Source organism: Fonsecaea erecta (assembly GCF_001651985.1).
Source record: "Fonsecaea erecta strain CBS 125763 chromosome Unknown Scaff4, whole genome shotgun sequence".
Lineage (NCBI taxonomy): Eukaryota > Fungi > Ascomycota > Eurotiomycetes > Chaetothyriales > Herpotrichiellaceae > Fonsecaea > Fonsecaea erecta.
The window spans coordinates 1,656,111-1,682,830 of record NW_017387247.1 but is presented as its reverse complement, the minus strand read 5'-3'; the positions used below and the strand labels follow the sequence as shown (position 1 = coordinate 1,682,830).

Genomic DNA, 26,720 nt, shown 5'->3' with positions numbered 1-26,720 from the left:
CTTAAAAAGGCAGAGGCACCATCGTGCCTCTTGAGATGCGGGGTTGCAGTGGTTAGTCCAGCGTGCTCCTTGTCCGATCTCTCACCAAAGGCTGAGACGATTGCGTGCTTGCGTCTCAGAAACGCGTGCTACAAGCCCGGACCAGCGAATGACCGCGATACGGTCCCCCAAGATCGTCTAGGACTTCTCCAAAGACCCCTCCTCTCCGCCTGGGATGAGCAGGGCATTCTCTTGGGGCTGCATCGCCTCGCTGCAAGCCGAGGTTCATTTCAAGGAAGGTGTCGACTTGTCAGGGTCAAGTTACAAAGAAGGAGGGGAAATGAATAGTCCAGTCAGAAGAATGAGCGGTACAATTTGCCAAGGAAATGGCAGTCGTATTTGTCGTGTTTGGGATGTTTGCCGGATTTGCACCGTTTGGAGGTCCACTGTTCCATTCTGATTCCCATCTTACTTCGTCCACAGCACTGCTCCGCCCTCGACATTATTCTGGCCCAACGGATTTTTCTTGCCATCCTTGTCGGCAGTCTTGGTCGTATACCCTACTATCTCATTGAATCCGACCTTGCGGTAGAACTCTTCCTTGCGATGCGCCGCGACCACGCAGACGGGAAGGTCCCCTGACGGGTCTTTCTTCGCTCTCAACAGTCCATCCTCGACGAGCTCTCGACCATACCCTTTACCCTGATGGCTGGGGTGCACAGTGAGAACCTCCAATGACCAGCGTATCTGGCGATGCGGCGCACTGAAAAAGTGAGCGCAGAAGGGGAGTATGCGAGGCACGAAGTTCCAAAGAGTCAAAGGGTCGGGATCTTTTGCCGTTGGCTGAACTGCCGCTTTGTTGGGCCAGAAATATCGTCGCACGCTGTAGAACGTCGACACGGTAGGTTTGATCAAGAGACCTGGAATGGAAGAGCTCAGAGGACATGCTTTGTCAGTGGGAAAGATACGAGACTCACGAGGGTCCCACCGTCCCCAAGCCCCATGTACATGCTCCCATCCTTTTCCCACCCGCTCCCACAGCGCGAAGCCCGTGACCATCTCGCTTCCAATCTGTTTCGGTGCTCCACTGGCCAGCAAGGCGCTTCCTTCATCCTGATCTTGTCCCATATCTCCTGGGCTGGCCTGATACGACACCATAAGGATTTGGCCGAAGTCGTACCATGCCAGCGAAAGCCTCTCTCTGGCAGCCTCTACAAAATCGTCTGGGTGCTGCTCTGAGTGAGGGAATAGCAACCGGAACAATGAGTCGTTCTGGAACGCTGCAGCGTATATCTCCGCCATCGCAGGTATATCGGACCTGGTGGCCGGGCGGACCGGCATGATGGGAGAGAGGAGACGGTCACCAGAAGGTTTGAGCCTATGCTGGGGCTAAACAAACTTATACCCTCGTGACAACGTCGTATACTTGGGAAGTACTCGGTCTCGACCTTTTCTCTGCCACGTCAAGAGTTATGGACTGCGAGAACCTGTGGTCTGGAGGGAAGTGTAAGGAGACCGCGTGCGTTGGTTACCACGTTGACATATCGCATCTTCGTCACCATTGCCCGCGGGGTCTCTTTATACTTCGTGTTAGAATATAACGCCACACCCTTCACCAAGCGTGTCCGAAAGCTACCTAGGTACCTTCCACGTAAGATCTATTTACGACGTAGGAGCCGCGCTAGCGAATCGGTTCTTCCATAGAAAGATCTAGTGCAATACCTTAAGAAGGGGAGACCTGCTTGTGGGATTGTCTGACGGCTGACAGAAATCCTATTGTTACATGACAATACTACGGTCCCATTCCCCCCAAAGGAAAAAAATTATGAAACCCCCCTGGCAGAACATCATGTCGAACAAGTTGGCTTTTGCAGGACCTCCTGTACCCTGAAGATGTTTGTTTTAATAAGATAAGACTATGCGAAACGCCTTCGTTGCACCAGGTATTTATTTCCCACATTCTCGATGTGATGGCCGTCTTGCCGCCCAAGAATTAGTATTAGTATTGCAAAGTATCCTGTCCCCCTCTTCTTCTCGGCTGTTCCGGCCCGTCTCGAAATATATATTACTATATGATTGATATAGAAATACGCCGTCGTCAATGTCATTCAGCAAAATGGATGCTGGCTCCCCTCGACGCTTGAGCCTCGATGTCAACCTCTTGCTGTTGATCGGTGGACCGAGGCGAGGAGCTGGCCTTGGATCGAATCTCAGTCGTCACCACGGTCTTCGAGTTGTCCTTGCGAAGCATCCTCCTGATCGGAAATCTGCGGTCGCGTCCCATCGGACCCATATGCCTGCTGCTCGGGGCGTCAGAATTAGTAGAATTCCCTTCTATTTCTTCATCGCTATCACCATTGTCACTCGTATCTTCCTTTTCCCGTCCGCTGGCTTGTTTCAGCTTCGTCAGAGCACGCGACGTCCAGGTCACAGGCAGGATGACGATGGCAAAGCAGGACCATGCCCAGAAGCCAAGGTACCAGAGCTTGCTCGGAGGCGGCTTTTCGGTCTCGGGGACCGGCAACTTCGAGCTCTTTCCGGACCTCTTCTCCGAGTCCTTCTCTGGTGACTGGGACTGCAGGTACCCTTCTTCGCGAAGCCGTTGCTCCTTGAGGGCCTTTGCCTTGCCTCCCCAGAAGACATTCGTGCTTTTCTCCATTCTGCCCTGCGTGCCGTCGATGAATGAATCGGTGAGTTCTTGGGCGCCCCAGGCGAAACTCTTCACGTTCATCAACATCATCACGGTAACGACGAGGACGACGAATACAGTCACTGCAAAAGCCCGAATCGTGGTGTGAGACCTGGAAAACCCATTAGCTCCCGTTACCGGATTTCCGCAGGAACAGAGAGTTTGCATACGGTGATCCTCCCATGCTAAATAAGCTCTATGATGTCCATGTCGTTAGCAACGGAACTCCCATTAAGCAGGAGTAAGGCCAATCAGAGATTGACACACCGGCCTGGCTTGCGACAGGGGTAGTTTCTCATGGTGTACTGCTCACGGAATTGAGGAAGAGCCATAACTCACCGACGAGAAGCCCAAAGGAAGGAAAATCACGGTTGCGTAGGTGAAAAGGCGCACATTTTCATCTGTCCGGCTCTGAACGATGGTGAGGTTCACCGAGAGTTCAGATATGGTCTGCAGATCCACCCACCACCAAGACAGGAAAAGGTCAGTTGGTGTGCAACATCAATGACATGGAAGGCAAAGGCAGGAAAGCAAAGCTCATGTCGACTCACCCTTTCGTTTGCCCGTTCAACCTCCAAGATCTTATTCCGTATCTTTTCGCTCTGCTCTAGCAGATCGTCAATAGTTCGACGACTGCGCCCGGACTCTTGACTTAGCTTCGTCCCGTACTTGGCTTCGTCGGATTTTGACCACCGTGGCTTTTCTGAAGCTTGTGGTCCTCCCTCGTTCCAGTCTTTCGCTGCTTTGTTGATGGCTTCGGAGTTGTTCTGAAATCCCTTAAGGAGAGCAATGATCTGAGCGTACATCTCGAGGTTACGTTTGCTCCCAAAGATGAAAGAAGAGTTGGAAGCCCCTGGAGGGAAACGGATGACCTGGTTAACACGATAAGCATGTCTTCTGATCTTGCACAACAGCATCGCTTCAATTTACCTGGTGATTGAGATACTCATCCACGGTATGAAGAACCGCTTTGGTGCTTGCGAGGGCCTCTTTGGCGATTTTCTCAAACAGTCGGATCTCGAGCACCGTCCTCTGGTGGTGGAATTCGTCGTTCGCTATTGACATCCATTTATTCCAGGGAAGCTTCTTTCCTCCGGCGGAATCGTCGTCGCTGGAATATTCCCAAGGCGATACCTCTTCATCACTGTCTGTCTTCTCTTCAGGGACTGCAGACAAGACCCAGCACGTCCAAGATCTGTCGTACATATCGCCCACTGTTCGAAAGCTCCTCGTAGCCCTACAGAGAAAATGTGATTTAGATGGACCATCCAACCGGTAATTCGATGAAAGGTTCACAAATTCAGCCTCCTGGTTGTCCAAAGTAATTTCTCTCGAGAATATTTTGAAAAAGCTAATGTGAAGCTCTGTCGTCCAAAGGTTCGCAAGCCGGCTGGTCTAAATCCTGTCAGCAGCCGCAGTCGGTAACGCCCAATTGGACGGTGAGTAGTCTTACTGCTTTTGAAGCCATGTTTGAGAACTTCGCATGACGTTTAATAAAACGAGCAATCGAGCTCTGCTCTGAAGGCGGGCAGCGCGCATACACCACCAAGACGGAGTAGTTTGTTGGCGAATATAGCATACTTTCACAGGGTTAGGAAGGCGGCTACGCGAATCAAATGCGGCGACACTTACATCAACCGCTTCTTGGCCTCATCCCTAGTCCTTGTGTCTCTCAGAAAGTTATCCAATTCAGAGGAATCTTTCAAGAGGCTTTCTTTCCACAATTGTTTCATGTTAGGAACGGCTCTCATGTTCGTATTTCTGCGTACATCGATTGCGAGCGCCTTTAGGTCGTCCACCGTCGGTTGTTCGACCTCACCTTCGTTCTGGACTGTCAGTTTTCTGAGCTTTTCGAGCTCCGTTCTGAGGGTCTTCGGAAGTGCTCTATCTGACGGGGACGACTCTTGGCCGCGTATGTCGACCTTATCGCGCTCTCGAAAGCATGGCATTTCATGGTAAAGCCATTCAAGCTCAGGGTCTGCCTCATTTATGTTAGTATGGCACTGAGTGACGGGGAAGACACATGCATAACTTTAGTGACTTGCGGCAGAAAGATGTCGAGTCGCTGACGGAGTATAAGGAAGGATAGAACTCACACTCCACAATGCGCTTTTCACCGGCTTGTGATATTATGGGCATCTTGCCAGTTCTGGCTTTCCGCTTTCTCTTGAGGGCTTTTCGCCTTTCTTCGGAAAGATCTTCTTTGTCTCTCCTCGTTTGCTTGTCGTCTTTGTCAACCTCCAATATATCCAAGCGGCTCACGACGAGTTTCTGACTGCTCCACACAAAATGTCAAAAGCTCGATTCAGGAAGGCGGGTTTGAAGAGTAGCTATGAACTTGGAGGAATCTTGGGGAATCCATATTGACGAGCACTTACGTTCGCGGTAGAATGGCTTTAAAGTCAGAAGCCAAAAGACGGTAGGCGGCTTCGTACCGAAGCTCTGGCTGAAAGGGATAGACCACTTGAACGGGTCTCCTGGAAACATCGAGGTCATGCGCAAGTAGACCACTGGAGAGTGCGGATCGCAATAGCGTATGTCGAAAATACTGTACCCTAGACGGACTCTCCTTGTCCTTATCCTCAAATGTGACGACTTTACTTGAGGACTCTGAGCCTCCTGAAGTATCGGTCACGCTTTTGTCTCGTTCAAGTGTTGAATTCGTCGACCTCTGTTGCTTGCCATCAAGGATAGACCCATCTCTTGCAGCAAGCGAGTTTTTTCCACCCTCGCCGGTAGGATCGCTTCCACTATCTAAATGTTCCTGATCACTTCGAGAGATTGCAAATGCATAATATATTGGAGAGTCCCAGTCGTTGTCTGTTTTATCTTGTAGTTTGACTGTCTCAACCCACGCAGGAAGCAGTCCCCCCGACTCGTCATCGAAGAAGCCCCAGTTGACCGCATCGGAGAGGCGGTAATCACTTCTGTGGAAATCGGATCGAGGTATCAGTGACCTGGCGGACCGGCACACGGCTATCCAAGCAGAGTTCTCGCCTCGAGAATCTGAATCCGGATTGGTTGCTGGAGGGGTGAAAATGAACCTCTCAAATATCTTGGAGCGAATAGCAGCTGGATCCAGTCTCTGAAGACAGTCATTAATTTCCTTCCTACAGTCATCTAGCTCCTCGTTCATTCTTTTGTTGAGCTCCTCAAGCGGGTCCTGCATCTCAGTATTCTTTGGGTCTGAGTGACTACCACCTCCCTCCTGGGCAATGAGTTGCCTTGGGTCCATATCAATACTTGTAATCGAGAGATTCCTTTTCTGTGTTGATACAGCTGGTGTTGGAGGAGCAGAAGGAAGTTTGATTCGGCTAGAGACGCCTCTGTTCGGTGTGGATTCTAACTCCCTGGTCTCACAAATCTTTTGCAGAAATCGAAGGCTCCTCCAAAGACATATCAGAAACACGAGACTGTAATGGGGTAGCTTGATTTCGTTGTTGTCGTTGTAGTCATGATCATACCAATCAATCGAGTGGCTGATTTCTTTGTCGATCCATAGTTTTGAAGCTTTATGTCGCTGCTTCCACACTCCTTCCAAGAAGCAGGTAACCTGCTTTTGCTGAAGGCTCTTCTCGACGAGTGTTTGCTCTTCGGGGAATGCTGTGATAAATTCGTGGAACATTTCAATCAGTGGCGTAAGGAACCGGCCGGGCTCTGGTGGCCCAGGCATCCTCTTGCCGGAAATGAAATAGGGAGTTTGAAACCAACCGCCGTCATCATCGACTTCAGCATGGTCGTACCACCACCTCAGAGCGCCGATGCAAGTATGCTTGATGCGACGCTGCAGATAGTCTTTCAATTTCGGATCCGCAATAGTGTTTTTGGTGTCACTTTTTAGTAATTCAGACATCCTGGTGAGAAACCTAAACGGAGAGCTACAGAAGATCAGCATTTCATCAACCAACACCTACCATGGAATTGACCAACCTGTATAAAAGTGTGGGATCAAGCATCTCACCATCCGTGATCGCTATCAAGGCCGACTTCTCGCCCTCTCTGGCCATCGGAACCGCACATACGGAAAGGATGTGTTCTAATGTGCGTCTCAAGACAAACCCGGATACGTCTTTGGGATCCCAATTCCAAGAACCATATTGTTCGCTCTCTTGGGTTAAGAAGCTGCAGACATCGACATACTTCTGTATATCTACGTCTGGCTCAATGCCCGATTCTTTCGCTCCCAAGTGATACTTTGCTGTCAGCTCATGCGTTTGGTTTTCACTGAGCTCGATTGTGTAGTAAGCAAAGAGATTGCTGGACTCGAACTCAACATTTATTGCCTTGCCATCCTCGAACAGGGCGAAGCTTAACACCAATTCCCCGATTGAGGGAGATGGGAAATCGAAACCCGGCTTTGGCTTCGGTTCCCCTTTGCGCCGTACAACCGGATCTTCAGGGTCTGATTCAAGAGTCATGTCGGAATTGTCGTATACATCGTACTGTTGCCTGACGTGCGATGTAGGCCATAGACCAATATCCATGTCGATCCTGAATACCAGCTCTTGGGGCTCGTCTGACAAACTCTTAACAACGTACTGTTGGATGACACAACCATCTTGGACAATATACTGGACTGTAACTTGGGCAATCTCTTCTAAGGATAACTGTCAGTTCGGTGCTCTGCAGCATCTCCAGAACAAAGCAAGGTTTATTGAGAAGCATTATGTACAAGATTAGTAGTATAGAACTTACGCAGGATGAACGATACCCTTGGCCAGCGATCGTGAACGAATTCGACCCGGGGATCGTCGATGTAATGATATGGGCGCAATCCAATGCCTCCAGCAGTGGCGCTCAACTGTTCTCCCAGTACCATCACGAGTACAGCCTCGGACACTTGTGCCGCAGCTGTGACCATGCCAGTATTTCCGACGTCGAGGTATTTCGTCATCATCACGAGCTCACCATCCTCGCTGATATACCCTATTGTGCCCTGGTCCCCGAAGGCAATGTCCGTTTTGGTTCTTTCCCCTTTCGGCGGCGACAATACTTTGCTGTTGTCCAGTGTGAAGTCGCGAAAGGTTGGTGTTGTGGCTGAAAAAAATAAATAAATTGATTAACATATGCTCGAGGCGTGCTGAGGTCGCCATACCATTATCATTTGTGTGAGTTGACGTGTTGGAAGCTTCGCCAGCACCAGCCTCAGCCTCAGCCTCAGCCTCACCAAGAGTATCCATTGAGTTCTGAGGATTCCTGTATCTTTGGGAGATCCTCACACGCACAACAAGCGGTCAAGACAGCAATCCAGGGGGATGTTTTGCAGCTGAACTGGTACTAAACTGAGAGTGCGTTGAGGTGAATTGACAATTTCGCTGAGCAGAGTGATGGGAAAGAATCTGGGAGGGGGGTTGGAGGATTTAGTCGTCTCGTGGAGGGCATGTCGGATGGGTGGCCGCATGTCGTTCTTACTGGGTATGGCTGTTGCCGAGCTTCCGCTGGCTAGCGACATGGCTTTGCTGCAGTAGGTGCAGTCTTTATCCAATCACCCAAGAACAATGGTGAGCTGTCACTCCCCGAGACGGTGCCGTTGAATAAGTCAACCCCAGATTGGACCCGTCGGAGCGCCGCCATTTCGCTTGTCACGCATGCCGGCAAGTCGACAACCAGGAGCTTGGTGTACCCTTTGGGACCAGTATTCATTAACTCCTTGGTGCCCTACACACTTTGGAAGCATTGCAGATACTCAAGTCGGTCGCATGGAATGAAGTTTAAGTTTCCTTAAGCAACTTTAACCTTCTTTCGTTTCCCGTCTCGCCGTCTTGGTATGTTTAGTCGCTCCTACAACATACTCGGTAGTGCATGTACCTTTCCGCCTCTACTTTGCTGCCTTCAGTCGACTCGTGAATAGTCGTCTAAGTTAACCGTGCACACATACAAATGTGGAAGCTCAACAGAAGTGGCCCTTTGACTCGGCAATGTGGTCCTCGCTCCTGAAGTTAGTTAGTGCAATCCCTTTCTATTCCTCGACATCTCCACTCCTTTTTTCTGTTAGCCCTATGCTGACTTCAACTGCCATAGCTTCCAGACCGAAAGATGCGTCCATCGTAGTTAGTTCAACTTTTCAATGGCACATACGATGTACTTTTCTCCGAAGGCATCCACAATATCCCCTTCTTTGCGGTCTTCCTCCCATTGTTGTATACCCTTGCCCGGAAAATTCTGCTGACCATCCGCCCGCCTGGGGAGAGCTCGAAGATTTTGTTCGTCTCCTGCCTCGTATTTCGTCACCCAGTCAGCCTTCGTATCTTCCCAAGTTTCTCTCCTTGCGCAGAACCCCGTCATCCCTGCTGGCCCCTCGTTGCCGCCCTTCAAAGCAAGAAAATCTCCCCCAATCTGTCCCAAAAATGTATGACCATCCTCGCTGCGCAAGATCCAGGCATAATGAAAATGCTCCGTGAAGGAAGCAGAGAGGGTCCGCCAGACTTCCTCATAGGGTGTCATCCTATTGGTCTCGGGGTGAAGCATGCTGCCTGTTTCGATGCTGTCGGTTGATTCAAGCGCAGGTTGGAAACTACCGATATCAGGCTCCGTGTATCCCCTCGAATCAATCCAATGAGTCCATTTGCACGTTACTAGGACTTGTCTCAGCGAAAAGCCTGACCAGGAGAAAGGGCGCAAGGGGATACCACCTACATGGCTCCTGTGACAATATGAGCCTTTCACCAGCCATTGCCCAATCGATCGAGCCATCAGCCTTAGTGATGCGAAGGTCGACATACCAGCCTCCCACACCAATGATCAACGTATCGGTGGGTTCTGATGCTTCACCTGGGACCCAGCGTATGCTGAGCCGAGTCGAAAGGCGGGCTGGCATTTTTGGTAGTCTGTGATTGAGACGCTGGCTCGAGAAATACGTTGAAGCGTGAAATTTATCGCATACTTTATATCTTAAACTTCGATACAGCTTGGCCATACACTGAGGGACTCAATGGGGGATGGATTGAGATACTGTCGCTTCATCATTCCCTTTACGGCTTAGTCTCAATGGATTAAAGATTCTCCCTTGTTCCGGAGTAGTCCGCCTCCTCAGCTGCACCACCCACCCACCACCAGTGACCACCCAGACTTCTTGTTATCCAACGCTAATGTCTCCATCACCCTGAATTGGTCCACCGGCTTTCTTCTCTTTGTTCTGCCCTATACAGACAATCGGGCTTCTGTACTTGAGCAATGCTTCCACAAGGCGCAGCGTTGATCTTGCGACCGAGGACACAGACAGCATTGACGTAGCAATCATGACACCCCCTTCCCGGTCCTGGAATGGCTGCGTTCGGTGTAGGAAGCGACGGCAAAAGTGTGGAGAGCAGAAGCCGCAATGTGCGCGATGTGAGAAAGACGGGATAGCTTGTGCTTACCAGAAGCCGCTGAGGTTTGGAGGTCGCCCGTTCGAACAATCGCGATTTGGAGCCTGTCTAGCAAAGAAAGACGGAGGAGCCCGAAAAGCCGGTAGGTTAGCCAACGACAGTGATTCCAGTGCATCAGAGACTAACTGCGCAGCAGCGACTACTTATGGAGGATTTATATATACTTCAGCGTCGGCCACCAGCGCTGACGCATCAGAGACGTCGTTATGCGAACTACCTCTGAGCACCGAGACACAATCAGTAACGGCTGAGCCGGTAGTCGAGGACGAGACCTCCTTGGATTTAATTCAAGTCAGCCAACAGGTACCCATTCACGTCCCAAGCCACGTCGACATGTTGTCGTTCATTCCTTGGAACAATCGCGCGCTCCTCCAATACTTCACTTGCAACGCCTCCATGGCTCTGGCTTCACACACTGTTGTCCATCAAGAGGTCTGTGAGTTGATATTACCCATGGCCCTCGGGAACCCCGCCCTGCTTCATGCCACCCTAGCCCTAGCTGCTATTCATCGGAATTCCTTGACATCTACCACCGAAAACGAGATGAATGACCGTGCTCAAAGACTTGTCACCCACCTGATGGCTACAAGCATACGCCATCTGCGTCAAGAGCTCCGCGACCCAAGATCCAGCCCACTGGCAGCAAAAGTTGCCACCACTCGCACACTGTTCCTCTGTGAGGCCATCTCTGGGTCCCACTCTCTTCGGGCTTGGAGAGCTCACTTTCTGGGGGCCCGAGCCTTATTGTCGTCGTGTGAAAGATCCGTGGACGGGGCGCGAGTGTTTGAGCAGGATCCCTCGCTCCTCTTTTTGCAGCGGTGGTATAACATCACCGAAGCGCTGGTTTCTGTCACAACCGAAGGGCTATCGGCGGGCCAAATCGCGTGTGGTGGACCACGATCTCTCATTGGCGAAAAGGGAGAGGCGGATGTCTGCATTGACATGTACACCGGCTGTGCGGAAGACGTTTCTGCCGTGTTTCGAGAGATCGGAGCCGTCGCTTGGGAGAGACGACGTGCAGTTGATGATCCCGGCCGACACCCCAGGCTTTCTGAACATGACTTCTTGCGTGAAGCCGATCTCCTGGAGATGGCGGTCCGAAGGATGATTGAGCGTGATAAGGCCCGGACGACAGTGTTCAACATATCTGGCACTCGTGATTTGTCTGTGGAGGAGTCAAAGGAATTCTTGCTTTGTAACGAAGCCTACCAACAAACCGCGCTCATTCACATCCATCGACGAGTTTCGCGGCTTCCGCCCAATGCTGCAGTCGTCCAAGAAGCCGTCAAAAGGATTGTGGAATGTGTCGAGAGCATCAGACCTGCTGCAACCTTGTCGCCCCTAACCCTGCTGACAACACCCCTGTTCACTGCCGGCTGCGAAGCTACAGGTGCCGAACGCTGCAAGATTGCGCAGTTATTGACCAACATGTTCACCCTTCTACGTCTACCAAACATGAAACGTGCGTTACAAGTGCTCGAAGCCTTTTGGCGTGAGTCAGAAGCTTCCGGGATTGCATGGGAAGACTTTTCGCGTGGGTTATATCTACAGCACGGTGTACGAAAGCATAGACTGACGAGAATATAGGTCAAAGGAACTGGGATTTTCTGCCATATTGAGTTGAGCAGATGTGCTGTTCCGTATTCCATAAGGGCCATCTGCTGTTCAGCCCCACACGGCCCAGAATGCGTCCTAATGGCAACGACCAAGTTGCTCTTCTCTTTTCTTCTGACGGAGGCGCCCTGTTGACGCCATAGCCGAGGAACTCATTTCTCCTGCTGTACACTACTTTCGACTCTCGGTTCATCCGGTAATTCATCGGACGAGAGCACTATGGGCTTGACCCACCTATTACCCCATCGATGGAGTACAAAATAAACGACTGGCAGACAAACGGCGCAGATAATTGCCTGAGTACCGAAGCACCATCCATAACCTGGGCGCAAAGGTCAGCATCCATCTTTGCAAGAGAGAGACTCGATGTGTTCCTTACCAACAGCGGCGGTCCAGTCGTAAATATACCAGGGAACAATAAATGCCGACATCTTTTCCAGTCAGTCCCGAATGTTATGGTGCTCAGGCAGGTAGGTGTTCACTCACATTGATGATGACGGAATAAAATGTTATGACCTCAATGGCGTGCTCCGGGTAGCTGTCCACAATATATGTGGACAACGTGGTGTTTCCCGCTTGAAGGCCGACTGCAAACAAGAAGAGGGCCACCTGACCAACCATCCAGTGCCATCCTTTCTGTACCGAAGCTCCCCAGACGGCAAGACCGACAGCAGAGAGAAGAGCGCCAGGGTAGCCCAGCCACAGCCGCATTTCCGGCACCCGTTGGCCGTGATTATGGCTCGCAAGCCGGACAACGATCCAGTCGCTCAAATGACCCGAGCAGAATATCTCGGCAAAGATAACTCCGATCAGGGCTCCTGTGAAGAACAAACCTTGAATCTGGATTTTGTACTCATAGTACGCTGCGGGAATCATGGAAAGAAGAGCCACGATCCTGTCTTCTTTCAGTCCTTGTTCAGCGGGATACGCTATCAGGGCGACTTACCACCAATAATGCAGAAATATGTATCCACATACGCTGGCAACCAACTTGGGGTACGCCCACAACTTGCAGAATGTGATCAGGGTCGCCCAAGGTTTCGGATGGGAAACCCCTGGGATTTTGTAGATGTTCTGGAAGGGTGTCAGTATGTCATGGCTTCATTGCTTCCTAGAACATGTCTCACGAGCCAGGGGAGTTGCTTAGTTCTTTTGATGTCCACGGCCGTATCCTGCAGGGTCTCACCACGCGCCTTCGCCGCGGCTTGTTGCAGCTCCAGAGCCACAACATGAGCGCGGGGATATTGGGTTTCTGGCAGAAACAGAAGTTCCCAGAGCAAGAGAAATGCGAAAGCTATGGTGACGTGGTAAGCCACCCAGTATTGGTTCACGGTGGCTATGAACCCGCCAACTGTCATGTCGTGGTTAGTTCTCTACTCTTTCACTCGAAAGGGACGGCAGGCTTACTGAGACCACCCAGCACACTCCCTATGTTTGCAGACATGGCCCAGAGACCAATTCGATAGCCTCGCTCGTGCTCCCAGGAGATGTCATTGATGATGCTGAGGCCCACGTTCGCTGCCGGGCCCGCCGCAAACCCCTGGAAGAACCTGGCTGCCATGTACTGGCCGATTGATTGTCCCTTGATCGAGGTACAACCACTAGCCAGCACTGCAGTCGCCGTGGCCACGATGGTCACCACCCGACGGCCGTATGTCTCCGCCAGCGACGAGGTGACCAGAGGGCCAAAAGCGAGACCAAAGGCTGAGATTCCGAAGGACCAGTTGACTTGGTTGTACGAGGCATCGAATTGCTCCTCGAGCAGCGAAAACGAGGGCACCGGGGCAGTGGTCAAGTAGGTCAACAGGAAGTAAAAGAAGCACACGATGCCAATGATGTTGTATTTCTGCAGCGCGGACCAGTTCAAGGGGTCGAAGGAGTCCTTGGTCGGCGTAGGTACCAGTGGTTTGTCGCTAGCCTCGACCGGCAGTTGGTACAGGTCGGCCACGTCCACGGGGGGGTTTTGTGCGGTAACATCGGCCGCCATGGGGTTCTTCTCGATGCTATTCACCTCTGAGGACATGTTGGCAGTCGAGGGACCAGGGGGGTTGGAAAGTATTGGGTAATGAAAAGAGCGGGGCGGGGTCCTGGACTTGTCACCTGCGATGGATCACGGTGGGTTGACAGCCCATATATACTCGTCAAGAACCCCTAAGACACATGGACTGGAAGACGTAAGACGAGAGAGTCAAGATAAGAACTCGGTTTATGCTTCTTGTATCGAAGGCTTGTTTTGCCCCAAGATGGCCACGACGCATGACACGGGGCTATACTGGAGAAGGAAAGTTGAGGAGACGAGAAGGCTAGACAGGGAGCAGACAGCGATAGGACATGGCCCGAGAGCCTTTCCGGCCATATGCGCCCATCTACGCAGTAATGTGCGGGCGATTAGCAAATGAAATTGAACTTTATCGGTGGTATTTGCCATATTACTATGACACAGGCTCCACCCAGTCCCAATGGGGAAGGATGAGGAGACGGCCGGCGACAGCGAGATACGACGGAAAGATACCAAACAACACCACAGCCAGCACCACCTGATCTTCCCATCCCATCACTCCCCTGTCGCCTCATTATTATCTTCTGGGTGATGAAATGGAATAGCCAACGTGCCAAGTCCGCATTGTGGTGGTGGCTATATACCCTCGTCGCCACAACCTTCCCGCTTGGGAGTGATCTGTCAAATCGCGGCTTGATTCGATCACTGAGCCTCCTCAATCCATCATATATAGTGCTCACAGGTCTATGACCAGCCTTATCAGTGCCTCACGCCTTCCAACAGGACTCCAGCCGCCAGGAACAAGAACAGTGCGCAGACTTCTTCCGTGCACCGGATAAGTCGGGGACATTCTTCACCACCCACACCGTCCCGATATCCAAACCAGCCCTCTATCATCATCCAGCACCATGCTGCTTCTCTACCTCCTACCGTACATCCTACTCGTTGGCGTCCTGGTCTCAGTCCTGCAGAGACTACGTTCTCCGATATCCAAACTACCAGGACCCTGGTACACGGCATGGACGTCGCTGGTGCTGCAGTACCGCGAGTTCACGCACGGGCGCCGACTGTACATCCACGCCCTGCACCAGCGGTACGGACCCGTGGTGCGGCTGAGCCCGCACGAGGTGTCGTTCGCGACCGCCGACGCCGCCAAGGAGATCTACATGTCCGGCGGCAGTGGCTACGACAAGACGCCCTTCTACTCACTGTTCACCCAGTTCGGCACGCGGACGCTGTTCTCGACGCTGCCACGCGCGGAGGTATGTATTCTCAATATTCTAGAGAAACCTCTCTCTCTGTGGTTAGGGTTCTTGAGAATGTGTCGGCTAACTCTGATCATGGCGGTTTCTAGCATAGCTACATGAAGCGCTACCTGGCCGACCGGTACGCCAACACGAGCATCATGAAGCCCGACGTCCTGAACGGCATCGTCCAGCACGCCCGCGACTTTGTAAACAAGTGCCTGGCCCAATGTCACGGGAGTGATGGGTTTGCGGACATCTATGTAAGGAATCCGAATTGACATTTTTTTCTGATTGGCCATGCTAGATTAATAGCCCTGAGCTCTGCAGACTGACGGCGCCCCAGGTATCACTCCATTGCTTCGCCCTGGACGGGGTGACGCATCAGCTGTTCCACCCGTACGGCACGCACGCCAACAGGGACGAGAAGGATCTGCGCCTGATGCAAGAATTGTCCTATCACGACAGCTTGAAAAGTAACGTCGCCATCTACTACATGCCGTGGCTGTCGGGTGTGGTCCACGCGCTCAGCCCGCCGAAGCCCGCGCCGCTGTCGAACGAGTATGTGCTCCGGACCAGCGCCCTCCCCTCCCCGTCACCGTTCAGCCTGCTCGCGAAGCTGCAGGCCCAGGCCAAGGCGACGCCCACCATGGCCCCCCGCGCCGTGCCCGCCGAGTGCAAAGACCACCTGGCCGCGGGCGTCGACACGACCGGCGACGCGCTGTGCTTCCTCATGCACCACCTCTCGCTGCCCAGGCCGGCCTCCCAGCGCATCCAGGACCGGCTGCGCCAGGAACTCGCCGAGAACAGCGCCGCGGCGGTCCCGTTCGACCAGCTCCCCTACCTCGACGCCGTGGTCAAGGAAGGCCTGCGCTGTTTTCCGCCCATACCGATGTCCATGCCGCGATACGTCCCCGCCGGGGGCAGCGTGATCGAAGGCCACTTCATCCCCGAGGGGACGATCGTCAGCTGTCAGGCGTACACGCTGCACAAAGATCCCGCGGTGTTTCCCCAGCCGTTGGAATTCTTGCCGGAGCGCTGGCTCGACAAGGCCGGCGAGGCCGAGCGGAACAGATTGTTCTTCGCCTTCTCCAGCGGCGGGAGGGGCTGTTTGGGCCGACAGTGAGTTTTATTTCCCCCCCTTCGTCTCCCCTTCTTCATCTCTCTTCTACTTCTCCTTCTCCCCTACGTCATCTCAATCCGCCGAGCAAGATCTCGCTAACCAAGGTCCTCGTGGCTCACAACGCAGCCTCGCCATCGCCGAGATGAAGCTCCTCCTTCGCGAGGTCTATTCGCAGTATCGGACAACCCTCTCCAGCCAGATGGACAGCGACATGGAGATGGAGGACCAGATCATCGCGAGCCGGCCCAAGGGCCAGAGCTGCAAGCTGGTGTTTGAGAAGGTCGTGTCATGAACGAGGCGTATGTCATGTATGATGGATGGGAAGACAGAGCCAGTCGGATTTTATGTCCTTTCTTCCTGGTTGGCTGACGGGGCAATTTATAGAACGGGAAATCGTGAACTACACCATTTAGCGTTTTCGTTGGATAGGGGATCTATCTAAAAGAAAAAAAAAAGCCGGCACGGCCTTTTTCTTCTTCTTTTTCTTCTTCTTCTTCTTCTTCTTCTTCTTCTATTGTTACAATTTCTCAATTTTGCTCTATTTCCATCTTGTACGGTTGGTTGTGTGCGTCTGCTGCTCTCGGCGGAGGTGGGCTGCTACTGTATGTATCTGCGACCACTGACTGCCCTACTACTTACTTACTGAAACACCCACCCGACCCCCACGGGTCACCGCGAATACGACCATATTATGGATTCGCTTTGTGTGCTGCCCTGGCACTGGACTTCGTGGCTGAGAAAAGGAAGATTTTAATCAGCGGCTCGAACAAGTGGGATAGATCTATCGTTATCATAGCAGGAAATATCTGGCTGTTTTTACATTCTGTACACAACATGATGAATACCTTCCATTGGCACCGGTCCACGAGATGGATGACTTGGAAATTGGGCAAGAAAAAGAGATGGCCAAGTAAATCAGTGCCTGTGCCAGCTGCTGGTCATCATCATTCATTCATATCGTGACTCAATAATACAATCCTTCCTTCTCTCAAGCGAGGCAGCAGCGAGCCACCTGATTAGTTACTATGCTGGCGGACATGCTTCAGCGCCTCCAGGGCTTCCTCCACCTGCTCTGCAGTTTGAGTCAGCATCAGGCCTTTGTTAATGTCACGGGCGAAGAGCGTTACTTACGGACCATGCCGTTCAGCGCCTCGAACGCAACGGCATAATTTTGCAACGCCTTCAGCACTCGGCTGACCCCGGCATACAAGTCCTCAATGCCCTTGTCGGCGGCCGAACTCCGTTGGTTGACGCATTGCATCTCCATGCTCTTGTAGCATAGCGTGAGCAGGGTGTAGCAGCTTTGCATGGCGCAGCAGGCAAATGACGGCATGGTTCGGGGCGCCGGAGTCGAGGATATTATCGACAGCGTTGGGGGAGAAAACATCGGGATGGGCGACTGCATGGGGTTGGGGTAGGGCAAAGACTCGAACGCCCGGCCGATGGCCAGGGCGGCTTTGAGACAGGTCTTTGCGGCGGGCAGGTCAGTAATCGACACGCCCTTGGGGAGGCCGTCACTCTGGTCGCTGGATGCATCCATAGAGGACCCATGTGGGGATTGCGGCCAGAGCCCGGGGAACCCGCCAGACTGGAAGCCGTTGGGCGAAGTGTTGGAGAATGCAGACGGCAGCATGGCGTGACAGGAACATCCGAGTGGGCGCGGAGACGACACATCCGCCTGGTCCAGATCGCAGTGCCGACGGGTAAAGATTGGGACGTCTTGAAACGCGCGGTATCGGTGGAGTTTAATCCTCGCGCTGTTGAGCTTGATCACCGCCTGCAGTCGCAGTGATTTGGCGAGAGAGTGCTCCTCAGCATCTGTGAGCGACAGGGCAGGCGTTTCGGTCGGGGAGGACGCATATTTCAGGAGGACTGAATCAAGGTCGCTCTCCAGCATGGCTTTCCTCTGCTCCAAAGCGCTGTCGCCAAGGCCGCCGTCGAGGGCCTTCTTCAGCGCGACAGTGTACTGGGTACACCTGAGGATACACTGCTGGGCTTCGATGAAGAACAACCACGCGTCAGGATCCGCCGACGATGTTGGCAGCGGAGTCCTGAATTGATGGAAGTCTATGGAGATGATGGGAGGCTAGTTCAACAGGATTAGACAACATTATCCATAGGGTCTCAATGATCTAACCTACCGTGCTGCTAACAATAGAAGACTGTAGAACGACGATATACTAGGTCAAGGTCAGCAGGCATTGTCCCACAGTCGTGGCTCATTGACTTACCGTCATCCACCAGGCGCGACGGCGTGCTTCCGTGTATTCATCCAGAACAAGATCAGAAATGTCGTGCAGGCAGAGTCTGATGGCAGCGTCATAGGCTTGGCTGGCTCGATTTCTCATCTTGGCCAGATTCCCGCGCTGGGCGTATTCATAGATACTCAGCAGCACGTGTGCCAGCACACCTTCCAGCTCTGGTAGGACGTATGGATGGAGCTTTTCGCGTTCGACCGATGGTCGTCGATGATCGAGAGCCTCGGACGGGTTGATGGTGGACTCGAGCAGCTCGGTCTCGATCTCAATACTCTCCATGGCCATCTGGGAGAATGAGTGCGCCCGCTGCCTTCGCAGACAGACAGACTCATCGCTGTCCGGGAACTCGTCTTCCGGATGTGGGATCAGGACAAGAATCGCCATCAACGCCATCACCAAAGGAGACGCTGGTTCGAAGAACTTGGATTCGATCATTGGGTCGTCAAGCTGCAGGGGGGTGACTGGCGGTGGCAGGATGGGGAAGTACGGGTGGATGAAGATGTAGTAGGCGTTGAGAATGGCTTCGTTGTCTCGATAGCTCCGAGTGATAGGCACGTAGGGTTTGCCCTGTGAATCGTCGTCCATGGAGTCCATTGTCTCATCTCCGTCGGAGGAGGCGGGCATGAAAATATTGTCGAAGATCTGGTCGCTGTCGTCCTGGTCCCCGTCCCCGACGTCAATCAACCCCGCTCCGGGGGAGATCATGGTCGCAATGAGGTCGTTGTGGATCTCTTCCGACGACAGGATCAGGGCGTCCCAGTCAATGTGAATGTCTGGGATAGTTGGCATAGTTTCTGGGATCGGAGGGGGTGCTGGTTCCTCAGCCCGCTTCTGCCTCTCGACCGCCATGATGGCTTTTTTGCGCGACACACGGGGTCCGCCACGATTGCTCTTGACATAGCGACATTCTTTGCCCCGGACCACACACTAGCGAACAAGGTCAGGCACCGGCCGAGTCAGTTGCAGCATGGCCCACCACATACATTGTTACAGGGAACCTTGGCATCGCATCGTGTTCGAGACGCACGGCTTTGATCCCAGTTATAAAGTGGACTTCGCAAGGAGACGCTCGATCCAACAGCGCTTACCAAGACGTGCACGCCACCTTGACCGGCGGCAGCATATTCTTCCTCCGGCGGCTTTGGCCGGATGCCGTCGACTCGGTCTCCATCACGGTAGACGTAGACATGAGGTCGGAAAGGGGGTTCGGGGCTCTGGCCTCCCAGAGTTGCATAGACGCCAAATCTGGAAGTGTTCGTGGGGCGCTTCCTATACTTCCGAGCCCCACCGTCGACATAGACTGCTGGGAAATGGACGGGTTTATGGGCGACGAGACGCAAGTACAGAAGAGAAAGAGGACTCGACCGTGTTATAATTAATCAGTTACACTGGTTGACTTTGGGGCCCCGGGACTTGGCACCCTTCTTCACCCGTTGCACTGGCCTGTGGTGAGCAATCCTTCGTACACGATAGAGATAAGCAAGTTTCCTTATCACCCAATGAAACCCGCCCTATCGCCTCTACAAAATAACTAGACCGAAACGCCCCCCCGAGGTGTTCTGGAGCCATCTACTGTATGTACCGAGTATAATGTCCTGGTCTGGCGACTGGTCACGCCACAGAACAGGAGGCGAGGCTCTGAACTGCCCCATTGCGCCCCTGTTCAGTTGCTGAAAACGACATGGTCTCCAGGCTTTCTATTGACCGTTAGCGTGAAGATATCCGGCCTTGCATAGCTCCCGACCGCATCAAAGTCCATTCTCGCCTGCACCAGATCGTCCATCTTGAGTTCCCCATACACGATCTCTTCCCGATCCCAGACGGGCTCGGTCACAAATGTACCCAACGGTCCCACGATACAAGACCCGCCGTGGCTGAGGATGGCGTCCGGGGTCCAGGGCGACCCGTCGGGTTGTCTGTCATGGTGTCCAGGGGAGAAGGGTGGATAGTCAGACGGAAAGTCGGCCACCTTGCAGAACTGGTTGCACGAGATCACAAAACAGCGTCCCTCTTTAGCGATGTGTTGCATCGACGCCACCCACGCGGGCAGGTCGTCCGCGTTTGGTGCGATGTATATCTCGATGCCTTGCTGGTAGAGGGCCAGTCTTGCAGCGGGCATATAGTTCTCCCAACAGATGAGTCCGCCAACACGGCCAATGTCGGTGTCCACCACATGAAGTCCATCTCCTGCTCCTCTTCCCCACACGAGTCGTTCAGCTGCCTGTGAGAAACGGTTGTCAGTTGCTGAAGGACCTCTCTGCTTTGAAGTGCGGAATGTGAACATACTGTAGGGATGAGTTTGCGATGTGTGTACAGCAAGTCTCCCGTTCTCGAGATCAGGATCGCGGTGCAATACAAGGTTGCTCTTTCTTTCTCGATGATACCGATGGACAGCAGCACGTTATAGTCTCTTGCAATGTTCCGGAGCTCGTCAAATTCGGGAGAAGGAATGGCGACAGCCGAGTGATAGTATTTGGCGAACCATTCGCGGCCTCGAGGTTCTCGTGCTCCTATCGTTGCATCGAAGGCGTATCGCCAGGGGTAAGCGCTGAGGAACCCTTCTGGGAAAACGACGAGATCAGCCGACTCCTGCGCTGCAGCTTTCGTGAATTGTCTGACTCTCTGGATCGAGGCAGGAAGGTCGAATGAGACGGGAGCTGCTTGTACGGCAGCGACCTTGAAGCTGGTCGATGGAGACATTGTGGTATAGAATCGAGTGTGATGCTCTTGCGCAAGAAGCAGCTGGGGTCTGGCCTGCGCACGACATCCTTTTGAGCTCTCTACACAGACTTGGCTCTGCGTCTGGCGGTGGCCACATATTCCACCTATTCACCTGATCCAGACACCTGATCGTTCGAACACCGCATGCATTATTGATTCTCCGCTGCGTCTGCTGCGTCTGCATCTTCGTCTCCTGGAGTGAGACCCACTTTCCGGAGGATGCCATTCGTGACCAAAGCCCGAAAAGCAAACACCGAGAGATACGGAATACATATCCTCCACTGGGCCTTATTGGTTGGAGCACGCATTCGGCAATGGGTGGACCCGAGCATTCGCCTCGAGATCTATTGATATAGCATATAGCACATAAACAACACCCACCTGTGAACAATCCATAAGTGCAAGTCGAGAAAGAAGAACTCTTGTGGCACACGAATCCACACCTGTCTATCGCGACCCGAATAGCACAATGGACGTCGGTATGTTGAAGTGTTGCAAGAGGAGTTCCCAAGGACCATTGTCTGACACCCGAATAGTACTGAACGCTCAACCTGAACGCAACTACTACACGAATCTGGTGCGAAACATTAAGACTGCCATCATACCGACCTTCACCTTGGAATCGGGCCAACAACTCCACCGAGTGCCTGTGGCCTACAGTGCCTTTGGCACCTTGAATGAGGAGGGAGACAATGTCCTTTTAATTTGCCACGCCCTCACCGGGAGCAGCGATGTCGAGGACTGGTGGAAGCCCTTGATCGGTCGAGGCAAGGCGGTCGATACGAGTCGATTCTTTGTTATTTGCTTCAACTCACTCGGGTCGCCGTATGGCTCCGCATCACCTCTCACGACCGACCCCATGACCGGCAAGCTGTACGGGCCGACCTTCCCCGACACAACATTCAGAGACGATGTGAGAATCCAGAAGATCGTTCTCGACGCACTGGGTGTCAGACAGATCGCCTCCGTCATTGGCGGATCGATGGGTGGAATGGTTGCCCTAGAGTGGCCTCTGTGCACGCCTCCCGGTTACGTGAAGACGGTGATCCCTATCTCGACCTCAGCTTATCAGACTGCATGGGGCATCTCGTGGAATACGTCACAGATTCGATGTATCCAAGCCGACGCACAATACAAGGGAGGATACTATGCTCCTCACCCTTCCAGCCAGCCCATCCAAGGCCTAGGGGCTGCACGAATGATCGGGATGCTCACCTATCGATCATACACTTCCTTCGAAGCACGATTTGGCCGGCGCAAGGCTGGACCCAAAAAGACCTCACAGGCCTTCTCAAGACCCATGACTTCCATCCCCTCTCCACCGCTCCCTGCGGTTTCAGACGACGTCCCTGAGACGGCAGCCTCAAAGACCGAGGCGCAGAGCTTCGGCCCGGCCACGATATACTCGGCCCAAAGCTACATGCAGTACCAGGCGGACAAGTTCCTAAAGCGCTTCGACGCCAACTGCTATATCCACCTGCTGCGCAAGATGGACTCGCACGACATCACAAGAGAGCGGACCTCAACAGTGTCGTTCGAAGAGCACCCCAGCGTGAAAAGCGTTGCCGCCGTGCTGGCCTCATGCACCGCACCAGCCTTGGTGGTGAGCATCGAATCAGACATGCTGTTTCCAGCAGAACAGCAGACACTGCTGGCCAATTCTCTGCCACGGGCAAAACTGATGAAGCTGGATTCGTCCGACGGGCACGACGGCTTTCTGCTGGAGATGTCGGCGATGGAACAGGCGATCAGTGCGTTCTTGCGGAATCATTGTGCCGATGTCTTCGAGGCTCCTGCTTTCGACGACAGCGAAGGCGATAGTGAGGACGGTGTGACGAATAGTGTGTTTGGCGAGTTGGATTCTGGCTTTTGATGATAGCGTGTATTGTTACAATATGTCTGATAGATTCACGTCTTCATGTGCTTTTCACATAATGACCAAAAGAAATGTTCCAACAATGTCAACTTTCGAGTCTACTAGCTGCTATTCTTTCTGGCACTTAATCTGTAGCATACCCAATTTGTGATCCGCTGTGCGCAAGTCTCGTTCATATCGAAGATAGTGTATCTTATTGCAATATGCCTGATATGTCATACATTCTTCCTTTTCACACAATGGCCAGAAGAATGCTACATGCTATAGATTGTGCCAACTATTCAGTCTTCAACCCGCCGTACTTTCTGCTGGTTTACTTTGCTACTACGTCTTCACGACCTGCTGTTCACACGACTCGTCAGTTTCGAAGAGCGACGAGCTAATCCGCTTTCTCACGCTATAGCAGGTGCCTGCCACGCAGCTACAGCACATTCATTCCAGTCAGATGATCCCCATTACCACACACACCACTCCCCTCTGGCATACACCTACTAGCCTCACAACGTCGACGAACATTCCAGAGGCCGGCTTCACGCCTGAATTCCATTGGCCGACGCAGATCTCGTCATCCGGTGTTTGAGGCTAGCGTATGTCGAGATTGGGGAATCAACGGTCGGGCCACCAGAGCTAAGAGCAATCCCCGGTCGGAGCATTACTCTGCCCTTATCTCTTTCGCCCGATCGCCTTTCGGTGACTGCTTGTTTCGGGCCTGGTGTCGTGAGATTCTCCCCCATCTCCGCCGTCTCATTGGTACAGGCCCCTATGGATCAGTAGAGCATCATATGTCTATATTACTGTCCGTTTATACTCCTTTCAGATGTATCATTCTGTATCAACCTCACTCATACTCATCAAGGCATTGTCTTAGCTATACTTCACAGAAGCCAAATCCAAACAGGACCAGCAAGCCTTGAGAGAAACGATCCAAGACAACCAAACTTCGACAGAGAAACAACACAAGACAAGCAGGTCTGATCAACACAGAATACGAAATGATTGCACGAACTGAGGACTATCGACCATGGCTGGTCCAGAAATACGGCGGCACCAGTGTCGGCAAGCTGCTGAGCACCATCACCCAGTCCATCATCCCCGAATACCTGACAGAGTATCATGTCGCCGTCGTGTGCTCGGCACGGTCGAGTGCAAGCAAATCAGCCGGCACCACAAATCTCCTCCTGAGGGCGTTGTCCTGTGCCGTGTCGGAGCAGACCAAGGGAGCTGATTTCGACGAGGTCATCGACATGATCCAGACTGAACATCTTTCGGTGGCGGCATCTCTCCCCCACGATGCCTCCCTCAAATCCGCCCCTAAGGTCATCCAGCACTTACGGCAGAGCATTATCGACGAATGCGAAGCCTTGAGGAGATTCCTCAGGGCCACTCGGGTCATCGGCGAGGCGTCTGACAGAACCCAAGATCGGGTGCTTGGTGTTGGAGAGAAGCTGTCCTGCCTGGTCGTTGCTGCCGCGTTGTCGCTCGGCGGCGTCGAAGCAGAGATGGTGAATCTGGAAAACATCGTCCAGACAGCGGACAAGCGCTCGACTCGGGAACAGCAAGCCGCCTACAAGCAAAACCCCATCCTCTTCCTCCAGGGGCTTCGCGACGCGGTCAGAGGCGCAATCCTCCAGTGCTCCGCCATGGGCAAAGTACCAGTCGTCACGGGGTTCTTCGGTGCCATGCCACACTCGCTCCTGCATACCGTTGGTCGGGGGTATTCAGACCTGTGCGCCGCGCTGTGTGCCGTCTCATTAGGAGCTGAGGAGCTTCAGATCTGGAAGGAGGTTGCTGGTATCTTCACCGCCGACCCGACGAAAGTGTCGACCGCAAGAGTCCTGCCAATGATCACGCTGGAGGAAGCGGTCGAGTTGACATACTACGGCAGCGAGGTCATCCACCCGCTGACCATGTCTCTCCTCAACAAGGAAGACATCAACCTACGCCTGAAGAACGTGAAAGACCCCGCCGGCGCCGGCACCGTCGTCTACTCGACGTCGCCTAGCGCGAGTGGACTGCAGACACCCATTTCCACGGAGATGGAACTCAGCCGGTCCATGTTCATGACTTCGAACGGGTACTACGGCAAAGACCAGGGGAAGCGAGTTCCCACCGCCATCACCACCAAGGATGCCATCACGCTCGTCAACATCACGTCGAACGGCAAGTTGCCTCCGCAGGCATTCCTGGGCCAAGTGATCGGCATCCTGGGCCAGCACCAGCTGTCCGTCGACCTGGCCAGCAGCAGCCGACAGTCGCTCAGCCTGGCCGTGTCAGCGAACGGCATGGTGAACGTCGCCGACGCCATCGAAGAGGCCCTCCCGGACCTTGAGGAGTTTGGCGCCACGTGCATCGTGCCCAAGATGTCCATCATCTCGGTGGTCGGCCACAAGATGAAGAACATGGTCGGCATCGCCGCCGAGATCTTCTCCGCTCTGGCCAGCGCCCGCATCAACATCCGTCTGATCTCGCAGGGTGCAAGTGAGATCAACATCTCGTTCGTCGTGCGGGCGCAGGACGCCCTGCTGGCCATGGAGGTCATCCACTCGAAAGTCATGCAGATTGAGGGCCACATGGAGCGCGAGGTCCGACTCATAACAGGTGAGAACTGCCCCCCTTGATCGTTCCTTTACAGGTTCAGTATACTGATATCTATGACCAGGTCCATGGCTCTACTGAACTCATGATCTTATGTGTCTATATGTCTCTTTTTTTAGCATGCATGCCTCCAGGAAGCGCGGGGGTCGGTTTGGGTTTCTATGGGAAATACAGATACCTTTTCTAGATGTTAGATAAAAACATACCACCAGGAATGTATATCACGAAAGTTGATGATCACGATGACTCTGCCGTCAGTGGCCCTCTCTGGTTCTGTCTGTTTGGCACATTGATTCCCTCAGGATTGCCGAAGCATCCCTAACTTCTTAACTAAACCTTGATTGAGATTAGTTAAGGCACCCCTGTAGCTATCGCCTAATCTAATTAAACAAGCCCCCAGAACATTTGGTAATCCTGTCGACAGATCTCCTTTGTGCTTCAAACAAGATCTATACGGTAGATGGCATCAAAGCAATAGTATAGACTCTTTGACTCCCCCGTAATTCTCCTTTGAAGGGGAGTTACATCGGATCTTATGGCCTGTTTATCTGATCACTATCCTTCTGGTGAGGCTGCCATACAAATCGGGTGCCAAGTACAGTCACAATACTTTTTGTTTTTGTTTCTTTCTCCTTCGTCTCCAATTTAACGACTCAACCAACCAACTCCTTCACTCTGGTGCTCTGCGTGTACAATGTCCAACAATTCCTTATCAAAAAGGGCACAGGTATATCTCTGACACGACGACTCCTCTCTCGGCAACAGGTCCATCGTCGATGTCAACTGATGCTTCTCTCTTCCCCAGTCTCAGAGGGGCTGTCAGGATCTCTTGGCCCCTCAGCGTAGTGGCGGCCATTGACTTAGGGAACCTTGGGGGTGCCGGGGTTTGGTTCTGATAAGCGGTGTTTGCCAGACACCACCCAGAAGGGACCAATCAGCAAACGCCATCCCTATTGAGAGTACTCGTATCTTCGGCCTTTGGCTACTCAATGCTGTTCTGGACTTTGCCAGGCGTGCAGCAGCCTCCCGGTCAATCCGACAAGCAAACACCCGTTCGTTAGACGGCCAGGCTACCTATGCACCTGTCAGTCATGCCGCATGCGTGGGGTGAGTGCACGAGCACAGTCTCCGTCTCTGGTGTTTGGCGTCTTGCCAGTCACCGGCCTTTGTCGAGATAAGGCAGGTATTGATATCTCGATGGGGAGCAAAGGCCGCGCGATGTAGGCAATATACACTCCGATGGGATTGGCTGTCG

General features: G+C 53.0%; 9 protein-coding genes across 9 annotated transcripts; 4 read left to right on the top strand and 5 right to left on the bottom strand.

The window, feature by feature from the left end:
- Positions 1-447: 447 nt before the first annotated feature.
- On the bottom strand, positions 448-1,320 carry AYL99_05365 (hypothetical protein; the record flags this gene model as incomplete). Its single annotated transcript, XM_018836877.1, has 1 exon — positions 448-1,320. The coding sequence occupies one exon, from the start codon at positions 1,318-1,320 to the stop codon at positions 448-450; it is 873 nt and encodes a 290-aa protein (XP_018693730.1).
- Positions 1,321-2,083: 763 nt separating this feature from the next.
- On the bottom strand, positions 2,084-7,848 carry AYL99_05364 (hypothetical protein; the record flags this gene model as incomplete). Its single annotated transcript, XM_018836876.1, has 12 exons — positions 2,084-2,780; positions 2,839-2,864; positions 3,008-3,118; positions 3,220-3,540; positions 3,599-4,063; positions 4,122-4,248; positions 4,301-4,646; positions 4,765-4,943; positions 5,047-6,546; positions 6,599-7,265; positions 7,364-7,705; positions 7,764-7,848. The coding sequence occupies 12 exons, from the start codon at positions 7,846-7,848 to the stop codon at positions 2,084-2,086; spliced, it is 4,866 nt and encodes a 1,621-aa protein (XP_018693729.1).
- A 2,058-nt stretch (positions 7,849-9,906) lies between these two features.
- AYL99_05363 (hypothetical protein) lies at positions 9,907-11,654 on the top strand (the record flags this gene model as incomplete). The annotated part of the gene is made up of 3 exons (XM_018836875.1): positions 9,907-10,117; positions 10,172-11,569; positions 11,623-11,654. The coding sequence occupies 3 exons, from the start codon at positions 9,907-9,909 to the stop codon at positions 11,652-11,654; spliced, it is 1,641 nt and encodes a 546-aa protein (XP_018693728.1).
- Positions 11,655-11,801: 147 nt separating this feature from the next.
- On the bottom strand, positions 11,802-13,672 carry AYL99_05362 (hypothetical protein; the record flags this gene model as incomplete). Its single annotated transcript, XM_018836874.1, has 6 exons — positions 11,802-11,971; positions 12,029-12,080; positions 12,136-12,544; positions 12,596-12,723; positions 12,777-13,000; positions 13,057-13,672. The coding sequence occupies 6 exons, from the start codon at positions 13,670-13,672 to the stop codon at positions 11,802-11,804; spliced, it is 1,599 nt and encodes a 532-aa protein (XP_018693727.1).
- An 884-nt stretch (positions 13,673-14,556) lies between these two features.
- AYL99_05361 (hypothetical protein) lies at positions 14,557-16,307 on the top strand (the record flags this gene model as incomplete). Its single annotated transcript, XM_018836873.1, has 4 exons — positions 14,557-14,910; positions 15,003-15,155; positions 15,239-16,014; positions 16,142-16,307. The coding sequence occupies 4 exons, from the start codon at positions 14,557-14,559 to the stop codon at positions 16,305-16,307; spliced, it is 1,449 nt and encodes a 482-aa protein (XP_018693726.1).
- A 724-nt stretch (positions 16,308-17,031) lies between these two features.
- AYL99_05360 (hypothetical protein) lies at positions 17,032-19,462 on the bottom strand (the record flags this gene model as incomplete). The annotated part of the gene is made up of 6 exons (XM_018836872.1): positions 17,032-17,087; positions 17,147-18,101; positions 18,157-18,195; positions 18,247-19,200; positions 19,257-19,302; positions 19,362-19,462. 6 exons carry the CDS (start codon positions 19,460-19,462, stop codon positions 17,032-17,034), a joined length of 2,151 nt encoding a protein of 716 aa, XP_018693725.1.
- Positions 19,463-19,936: 474 nt separating this feature from the next.
- On the bottom strand, positions 19,937-20,973 carry AYL99_05359 (hypothetical protein; the record flags this gene model as incomplete). Its single annotated transcript, XM_018836871.1, has 2 exons — positions 19,937-20,494; positions 20,560-20,973. The coding sequence occupies 2 exons, from the start codon at positions 20,971-20,973 to the stop codon at positions 19,937-19,939; spliced, it is 972 nt and encodes a 323-aa protein (XP_018693724.1).
- Positions 20,974-21,463: 490 nt separating this feature from the next.
- AYL99_05358 (homoserine O-acetyltransferase) lies at positions 21,464-22,867 on the top strand (the record flags this gene model as incomplete). The annotated part of the gene is made up of 2 exons (XM_018836870.1): positions 21,464-21,473; positions 21,531-22,867. 2 exons carry the CDS (start codon positions 21,464-21,466, stop codon positions 22,865-22,867), a joined length of 1,347 nt encoding a protein of 448 aa, XP_018693723.1.
- Positions 22,868-23,862: 995 nt separating this feature from the next.
- On the top strand, positions 23,863-25,546 carry AYL99_05357 (hypothetical protein; the record flags this gene model as incomplete). The annotated part of the gene is made up of 2 exons (XM_018836869.1): positions 23,863-25,468; positions 25,530-25,546. 2 exons carry the CDS (start codon positions 23,863-23,865, stop codon positions 25,544-25,546), a joined length of 1,623 nt encoding a protein of 540 aa, XP_018693722.1.
- Between the last annotated feature and the right edge of the window lie 1,174 nt (positions 25,547-26,720).